Source organism: Grampus griseus (genome assembly GCF_964374135.1).
Source record: "Grampus griseus genome assembly, chromosome: 7".
In the NCBI taxonomy this organism is placed as follows: Eukaryota; Metazoa; Chordata; class Mammalia; order Artiodactyla; family Delphinidae; genus Grampus; species Grampus griseus.
Window position 1 is genome coordinate 55665333 of NC_139001.1, and position 9963 is coordinate 55675295.

The 9963-nt window shown below is 39.4% G+C and overlaps 1 protein-coding gene across 6 annotated transcripts in view; it reads left to right on the forward strand.

Moving 5' to 3' along the window:
* Positions 1–9729, forward strand: part of NFE2L2 (NFE2 like bZIP transcription factor 2) — a 183834-nt gene extending 174105 nt beyond the window's left edge. For all 6 annotated transcript variants that reach the window (XM_082658473.1, XM_082658477.1, XM_082658478.1 and 3 more), the window contains 4 exons: positions 5634–5900; positions 6498–6587; positions 7267–7458; positions 7876–9729. In XM_082658473.1, coding sequence (XP_082514599.1) covers positions 5634–5900; positions 6498–6587; positions 7267–7458; positions 7876–9108 — 1782 coding nt within the window. In that variant the 3' untranslated portion in view covers positions 9109–9729. The remainder of the gene's footprint in view (positions 1–5633; positions 5901–6497; positions 6588–7266; positions 7459–7875) is intronic.
* The last annotated feature ends 234 nt before the right edge of the window (positions 9730–9963 follow it).

Here is a 9963-nt window from a genome sequence, read left to right on the forward strand (position 1 = left end):
GCCCTCAGTTGTTTTTGTACTTTCCTATAGCTCTTAATTTGGTTTATACTTCAACGGACAGTAGGATGAGATTCATGTTCCATCCGGTTTTGCCCAAAAACATTTGAGCAGCTTCTATGGAAAAAAATATTAAACCAGATTTAGCTTTTAGGTGAATAATATAACCACCTGGGCATAATATAAAGACTGAAATGTATGAAAGAAAAGCAATTTAGACTCTGAATGCCAGTAGTTAATATTTGGATGGAGAGATCGATTTCAGGAGAATAAACTTTAAAAGAAGATTTATTATTTTCTTAATGGAAATACATGATTTTAAGAAGGAATCTGTATAAAGCAATTATACCCCAATAAAGATGTAAAAAAAATTAAAAATTTAAAAAAAGGAATCACTTGAGACATTGTCTTAACACTTATACTGTAAAATTGGAAGTGAGGATCAGTTTTCATTGTCTGTTTACAAAGTTAGTTATCTGTGCAATTTTTTAAAAAGTTTATTGGTGAAATTTGTTTTTAGAAGAAACCTCCCACGACCTTCCCGTCATCCTCTGGACAAAACAGAGGATGGGAGAGGGCAGGTGGGGAAAGGGGTTGGGAGGTGCAAGCTTCATTTATACATTTGAATGTATATAATAAAAACCATTTTATTTTTCATTTCAAATACTTTTCTAAAGCCTTAGTTTACTGAATTGCTTTAATTTAGGAAGAGATGATATCTTTGCTTTATCTTTTCTGATTTGGGGGGATCATCTGAGCATGATAAATGCTTGTTTGTTCAAAGCACTAAAATTGGCTTGCAAAAGACATTATTATGGGATTCTGTGTTCAAGGGCTTTCTTCTGTTTATCCTGGAACAAAGACATTTGTTTTAAAGTGGTACGAGTTAATAGTCCAACTTCAGATTTCCCATAAAATGCGTAACAGATTACCCAGATGGCAAATGATGATATATATAGAGAGAGACATTTTCAATATGACTGTTTCCATTGGGCCAGATGGTGATTTAACGTGAATTGTCAAACATTTACGTTCTTATTAAATTGCCTTATTTTGTCGAAGCCAAGCTAGCAACATAACGTGGAATACACTCAGGAATTGCAAAAGGACAACAACAAAAATTCAGACACCAAGTATGTCAGACGGCATTTGCTCCATATGGCACGTGAAGGCTCACAGCCAGTGCCTGTGTTGCCCTTGGGAAGCTTAAGGAAATACCTGTTGAAATGCCATACATTTCCTCTCCCTCCCCAGACCCTTTTTATCTGCCCTCTTGCAGGGCAGCCATGCTTCCCCAGTGCCTCAGGTTGAAGTGTGGGAGAGCAGTTTAATTCTTCCACTGGCATTGTCCTTCCATACTGTCCGTTTTGTTATGGGCACCACCCCAGCTATCTCCTCTTAGATGGTTCGGGAATTTTGCAGAGAGATGGGTCATTTGTGGAGTAAGTCATGTGCCCAGTCACAGGGCTCCTTCAAGACAGCTCACTGCCTGAGGTCAGCACAGAACACAGTCCTGGGCCTGCAGGGCTCCCCACCAGTGAGTCGTGGGTCAACAAACTTCTGCTGTTCTCATTTTCAACATAAAGCTTTGAATATTTCATGCAATATCAAATCGCTGCAGGTTTTTTCTTCCAAAACTTATGTGAAAATCTGAGTAACACAGTATATGATACATCAAGGCCATGACAAGCAACCCCTTGTTACTGAATTCTGAATTTGATCAGAACATCTGTGTTAAAGGAATTCAAAGTGGTTAAAACTCAGCTTTTTTTTTTTTTTTAAGCAGATGTGTTCTTTCAGAGACCTCGCATGGCAAGATTAAACATTATATAAAAATAAACTTAAAAATGAAAACCTCTGAGAACACTTTGAAACCTGTCTTGGTCTATTATCTCATTGAAGGCTGCCCAGCCTTCATTAAGAACAATTAGATGTTGTCACTTGAAATATCTTTTGGTGGCATTCCTGGTGGAGACGGTCAGCTCTGGCTGTAGGAGCCCCTCCACCTCCCAGTGTCCAGCATTGTTTCAGATCAGATAACAAGAACAGGTGCTCAGGAGCTGATCCAAATGACATTTTGTGTTTTATTTTTCCTGTTTGTTGATGAGGATCCATCAATGTGTCCTTGTCTAATTATGTTATGGGAAATTTTAAAACACTGAATTGGTTTGGGGCTGTGCATTGAAGGGTAGTCATGTCAGGAATCGAGAGGGTGTTGTGTGTGTACATAAAAGTTTACATAAAAGTGTATGTTATTTACTTTTATTTACAACACACGATTCACATGCCTAGTGGTCAATTTCATACCTTCCCTGAGGAGGAACCAAGTAGCTTTATGGCTGAGTGTTGTTTCAAGGCTCCCACTACAGTTCCATCTGTAACTTCATTATTATCCTTTGGCCTGGAGCTTGGTCTCACTTACAGCAAGTAGTAGGGCCCATCCTACTTCTTGTTGGGATGCATAACAACATTTACATATACTTTACATTTATAGAGAAATTTCTTCTACATTTCATTTGATCGACCAACATCCATATGGTAGGGGTAGGATGGAACAATTATACTAAATTTATAGCTAAAACACCTAAACCCACTCAAGACATCTGATGGGGAGGAAAGGGGGGAAAAGGAAAGAACAGAGTTGTATCAACTCTTGGTGTGATTGCCACTGACAATTTTAGAGTAAATTACATTAGAAATTTTCCTCCCACCCATAGTTCTGGGTTCTGGGAATACTTTGGACTAGTCATATTTATGAGGTGTTTCCAACGTAAATTCTTCAGTGCTCTTTCAGTTCTTCCATGGAAAAGTCAAAACTGAGTACTGGTTTTTATCCTGGGATCTCTGAACAAGGAGAAGCCCCAGGCCTAGGGCAGTCTGGGGAAGTGAGGGCAGATGTGGCAGAGTGACCCCCAGGTGCAGGGACAAGTATTTGGGTTTCTCTATTGTTGACCTTCTGAAGAGCTCAGTGCACTTTCCGTGTCAGTTTTTGAGAGAGGTGGCTACAGGTACTGCTTATTTTATAGAGAAACTAGAGTTCAATTGAGATAGCATGAGTATGCATTTCCTTAATTTTTAGTGCTAGCATTTAGTAGTGAACACCCTGAACGAGACTTAGCACCTTGGTCGTTAGCTCCAGTTTGGAGAATGGCCCAGACAGGATACTCAGCTGTAGCTAGATTCCCTCAGAAGATATGGCCCAACCTAATTAGAATTTTAAAGTAGGTTTCTCTATATCTTGGGCCTTTCTCTTTTCACATGACCCTTGTGTAAACATGTCTATTAAAGTGGAAACAAATTATTTTTAAAATGGAAATTCTCATGTTTTATTTTAGTGGGGAGCCCCCTGAGAAGATAGCCACGTATGACTGAATGCTCTACGATTCCTATTTTGTTGCTTGTGGCGAGGAAAATAATCCAGGTGACATTTGCTCAATCCAGTCTTTTGAAGTGGTGATGGCCACTTCTTCCCACCACCAATACGTCAAGGCAAAGTCTACATATACAACAATGGATTTTATTTCCTGCCCCACTTAGGAACCACTGTCCAGTGATCAGACTTCGTATTTTTAGTGTGGGCTAGTGGTTAAAAATCAGGAGTCCAGGATTGGCTCATATTGTACTCATGCCTGGGTATATATCCCTGTCCTGGCACTTTATCGTAGTACGTCTTCTTTCTAAGCTTCAATATACTTCTCTGTAAAACAGGGATACATGTCCTCTTTATGTGGTTTTGAGGGTTGGTTTGTGTATATCTGAAGTACTTAGAACAATGCTTGGCATATATAGAAAGCCCTTAATAGATGTTGGCTTACAAACAGGTATACCCTAGCCAGTTCTGAAGAGCTACAGATACTGCTTTAATTATACCTACTGTGTGTGCTTTGTACTAAAAGTTATACTGTTCAGAGCTAGAGTAATGAACCTCATGAGCAGGGTTTCATAGCATTTAAGATTCTAACACCAACTTTCAATCAAGGCTAGAGGTGGCCTCTACTATCCAGTTAGCTGGGCTGCCTCTAGGCTGGGTGGTCTGTGCTTGTACTTTGTTGGGTGAAATAGCCTGACTGCTCAGTGAAGCAACAGCCATGTTGTTTTTTGTCCTTTGGAGGCTGAAAGTAGTAGAGCCGTAAATGCACTGGGCAGCCCAGTGCTGCCAACTGCTGTCTGAACCGCAATACAAAGTTTGATGTCTGTACACACTGTGTCTGCTGGCCTTCAGATCCCAATTCCCTTTCTCTGTCAGTTTTTCCAGTCTCCATCTCATTATTTTCAACACAGATGATTTGTTAAATGGAAACTGATTTACATTTCCTACCTGTTCAGACTTTTACAAAAACTAAAGTTGTAAATCAGAAAAATTGCTTTTGACACATGTGTGGTTAGGAAAATATGGACATGGTAATCTAAGACTAGCCGTGTAATATAAATCAAAATAACCATTCCCTCATTGTACAATTCTCCCCATATCTTAGAACATATTACCTTCCATCTTTCCCTAGAGTCACCTTTTTTTGGTTTGTGTTATTAAGAGGGTTATTTACGATTTCTCAGGAGTGAGCCTAGTGGGCACTACCCCTTTCCCAGTTCTTTTGGCAATCTCTTGCTTCACCCACACAAGATTACCATTTGCTAGGACTTGAATTTACTAATTTGTTCATACCTCAGGAGCTAAAACTCAAGTCAAGAGGAAACTGTTTTGGGGCTTCCCTGGTGGCACAGTGGTTGAGAATCCGCCTGCCAATGCAGGGGACACAGGTTTGATCCCTGGTCCGGGAAGATCCCACATGCTGCAGAGCAACTAAGCCCATGAGCCACAACTACTGAGCCTGTGTGCCGCATCTACTGAAGCCCACGCGCCTAGAGCCTGTGCTCGGCAATGAGAAGCCACCGCAACGAGAAGCCCGCGCACCGCAACGAAGAGTAGCCCCCGCTCACTGCAACTAGAGAAAGCCCGCACGCAGCAACGAAGACCCAACTCAGCCAAAAATAAATAAATAAAATAAATTTATTAAAAAAAAAAAGGAAACTTTTAATAAGTAACCACAGACACAGAAGTAGCGAGAAATGATGGGGAAAAGATAATCCACTATAGCAAAGACCAAAAGAAAGGTGATATTTCACAACTGCTAGGTTGACAGTTTAACTTGGGTTTTTTTTTTCCCCTGTAAACTGGTATTTGCTAAGCAAGTTTAGGGAAAAATTCCACATGCTCAATCATGTTTTCCAAACTCCACTTCTTATAATAAACCATTGGCTTGGAGTGCTTGCTCTAATTTCTCTATTCCATTAAACAAGTGTGGGAGTTCTTTCAATTCAAGAATGTTAATGTGCAACATTTGTTACTTTGTTGTTAGTGACCTCTACCATCACCCAAATTGTTAATAATCCAAGTAATGAGTGATTACATTGGATAGCTGTTTGTAGGTGATTTAAAAAAAAAAAAAAGATACATACGTTGAATAGAATTAACTGTGCCCTTCCAGAACTTTGGATCTGCGTTCCCATTCAGATTTTATTTGTAATCTCCCTACCCCCCACCATCAGCAATGACATAATGTAAATTATGTGGTATCTGCCATTTTAAAACTATTTTAACCATGGTCTCTCTCCTTCCTTTTTTGTTTTAAACATAGGACATGGATTTGATTGACATACTTTGGAGGCAAGATATAGATCTCGGGGTAAGTCGAGAAGTATTTGACTTCAGTCAACGACGGAAGGAGCATGAGCGGGAAAAACAGAAAAAACTTGAAAAGGAAAGACAAGAACAACTGCAAAAGGAGCAAGAGAAAGCCTTTTTCGCTCAGTTACAACTAGATGAAGAGACAGGTGAATTCCTCCCGGTTCAGCCAGCACAACACATCCCGTCGGAAACCAGTGGATCTGCCAACTACTCCCAGGTACAGGGTACTCAGTTCTTGGGAAGGTAAAACATCTGGATTTGAGTTCCAGCTTTGCCTTTTACTTCATGAACTTATTAAGTCAACTTCCCAACCTCAGCCTACTGATGAGTTCAGTGCCTGACTGACTTACCTCAGTGTAAGGATTAGGAGGACATAAATTACATGGAAGAGCTTTGTAAGCTATAAAAACATTATGTAATTGTAAGGATCAAACAGCTGCAACAGTAGTGACAGTAGTAGGACTGTTGTAGTAGGGATTATTCATGTACTGTGACAGGTACTGTTCTACTAAAGTACTTGAAATATTGATTGATTTAATCAACACAACAATTATGAGTTAATTACCATTATCCTACTTTATCTACAGATGAGCAGTTGAAGCCCAAAGAGGTTAAATAACTTGCCCAGAAACTGGGCAATAAATAGGGGGGTGGGGGCCAAGATTTGAAACTAGATAGTCTGGTTTGATTCTGTGCTCTTTACTATACTAAACTGACTTCTGAAACAAGAGGAATGTTTGACTAACTAGACTGTAAACATTTTATGAACACGGAACAATTTTTTTCTTCCTCTGTGTCTTTCCCTTTTATGCAGGTAGCCCACATTCCCAAACCAGATGATTTGTACTTCGATGACTGCATGCAGCTTTTGACAGAGACATTCCCATTTGTAGATGACAATGAGGTATTAACATTTAGTTAACAGCAAATCTCCACAACTATACATAACATATCGTATATTGGTCCCTTTGATGTATCTCCATTTTTTTAAAAAAAATGAAAAACTATTTCAGGAGCAAATTTTATCAAGGAAACCTTAGCCTATAGGTAACTTTATGATTTGAAAAAAAAAAAAAAAGACACAACTCCTTCCCCCACATAATACAAAACCAAAAACGTTTACTCCTGCATAGCCAGAGGGATGGGTGAGCATAACCGTGGAAACAAGTTAACTCTCTTGTTATAGGTACTTAGAAATTTTGGTGAGTAAAAAGCAAGCTGGGTAGTAAACCAAGACTTCTTCGGTTAACAATTTTAATAAGTTTATTGTCTGAAGCACTATACTAGGTATTACATACATATATACAAATTAAATACTAAAGATTATTCTTACCCATTTTGACGTTTACCTTCAAATGCATAGGATAAAGCAATCAAGCTAGTAAATGAGTAAATGTGGAGTCAGCTGGGCAGGACAAAAACATTTGTTTCATTATATAGAAATAGGAGTCGTAAGTCCCCATTATAAGTAGAGAAATACAGAACTGCAGCCAATTCCAGTCTAAGATGTTGTGATGGCCTTGGAGCATACCCATCCACTGCTGGTGGCAGATTCATGTAGATAAATGCCTTCTCAATTTTAGGTTTCTTCAGCTACGTTTCAGTCACTTGTTCCTGATATTCCCAGCCACATCGACAGCCCAGTCTTTATTGCTCCTAATCAGGCTCAGTCACCTGAAACTGCTGTCCTTCAGTTAGCCACTGCTGATTTAGACGATATGCAGCAGGATATTGAGCAAGTTTGGGAGGAGCTATTATCCATTCCAGAATTACAGGTAACTAAGATCTAATATAATAAATACCAAAGATGCTATTTTATATTCAGTCCCTTTAAATTAGTCATTCCAGTTATTTATTATTTATATGCCACCTACTTATAGGAAGGATTGGAGGGTGCTTTTAAATTAGTCATGAGAGCTGCCCATGCTCACTTCAGTGAACTTTTGTTAGTTAAATGGACTGGATGTCTTGAGGGACAGATCAGGTTATAAACCTGAAGTCTGATCTGGGAACTCTGAAAATAATACATATGCTTAGGCATAAGTATCTGTTGGAAATGGGAATTACCTCTGAATTCTAGAAGAGCCTGGTGTGAATGGGGGTGGGGAGAGATTACCATCAGATATGGATTATCAGCTATTAAAAATAGCTTAACCTTGACTTAACATAGTATAAACTTCTTTTCCATGCAGTGTCTTAATATTCAAAGTGACAAACTGGCTGAGACTAGCATGGTTCCAAGTCCAGAAACCAAACTGGCGGAAATTAACAACAATTATCATTTCTATTCATCAATCCCCTCATTGGAAAAAGAAGTAGGTAACTGCAGTCCACATTTTCTCAGTGCTTTTGAGGATTCCTTCAGCAGCATCCTCTCCACAGAAGAATCCAGCCAGTTGACAGTGAACTCATTAACTTCAAATGCCACAGTAAATACAGATTTTGGTGATGAATTTTATTCCGCTTTCATAGCAGAGCCCAGTACCAGCAACAGCATGCCCTCCTCTGCTACTTTAAGCCAGTCACTCTCTGAACTTCTAAACGGGCCCATTGATATCTCTGATCTATCACTTTGTAAAGCCTTCAACCAAAACCACCCTGAAAGTGCAACAGCAGAATTCAATGATTCTGACTCTGGCATATCACTGAACACAAGTCCCAGCATGGCATCACCTGAACACTCAGTGGAATCTACCATCTGTGGAGACACACTGCTTGGCTTCAGTGATTCTGAAATGGAAGAAATAGATAGTTCTCCTGGAAGTGTCAAACAGAAGGGTCCTAAAACACAGCCAGTAAGGCCTTCTGGGGATACAGTCCAACCCTTGTCATCATCTCGGAGGAACAGTGCTCCAGTGTGTGATGCCCAGTGTGAAAATACACCAAAGAAAGAAGTGCCTGTAAGTCCTGGTCATCGAAAAACCCCATTCACAAAAGACAAACATTCAAGCCGCTTGGAGGCTCATCTCACAAGAGATGAGCTACGGGCAAAAGCTCTCCATATCCCATTCCCTGTAGAAAAAATCATTAACCTCCCAGTTGATGACTTCAATGAAATGATGTCCAAGGAGCAATTCAACGAGGCTCAACTTGCATTAATTAGAGACATACGTAGGAGGGGTAAGAATAAAGTGGCTGCTCAGAACTGCAGAAAAAGAAAACTGGAAAATATAGTGGAACTGGAGCAAGATTTAGATCATTTAAAAGATGAAAAAGAAAAATTGCTCAAAGAAAAAGGAGAAAATGACAAAAGCCTCCATCTACTGAAAAAACAACTCAGCACCTTGTATCTTGAAGTCTTCAGCATGCTACGTGATGAAGATGGAAAGCCGTACTCCCCAAGTGAATACTCCTTGCAGCAAACGAGAGATGGCAATGTATTCCTTGTTCCCAAAAGTAAGAAGCCAGATACTAAGAAAAACTAGATTTGAGCAGATCTTACCTTTTCTGAGCTAGTGGGGTTTTTTTGTTGTTGTACTGTTATACTAAAAGCTCCTACTGTGATGTGAAATGCAGAAATATACTTTATAAGTAATTCTATGCAAAATTATAGTCAAAACTAGTGTAGAAAATATAAAACTTTAAGAAGCATTAAAATAAGTTATCAGTATGCTGAATCAGTAGTTTCACTTTAACTGCAAACTTAATTTCTTAAAACACCATTGGGGCTAGTTTCTACATGTAAATACTACAAAAACTCCTTATTTATACTGTTCTTATCTCATTTGTTACTTTCATAGATTTATATGATACATCTGGCTAAAAGCAAATTGTTGCAAAACTAACCACTGTACTTTTTAAAATAAATACTGTATGAACAAAAAAATGGCATTTTTTATATTAAATTGTTTAGCTCTAGCAAAAGACAATTTAGTTGAAAAGCTGGTACTAATAAAGGAATATTATGACCGTTAAATTATTTCTTTGAAGTTCATTCACAATCTTTTATGACAATAATATGGAAAGCACTACACTAAATTGGTACGGGAAATAAATACAGGGAAATGGAATATATCAAAAAGATTTTCTCGGGCTTCCCTGGTGGCGCAGTGGTTGAGAGTCCGCCTGCCGATGCAGGGGACACGGGTTCACGCCCTGGGTCTGGGAAGATCCCGCATGCCGCGGAGCGGCTGGGCCCGTGGGCCACGGCCGCTGAGCCTGCGCGTCCGAAGCCTGTTCTCCGCAACGGGAGAAGCCACGACGGTGAGAGGCCCGCGTACGGCAAAAAAAACCACTTTCTCTTCAGCAGCAAGTATATCTCAACTAAAAAAAAATGCTCT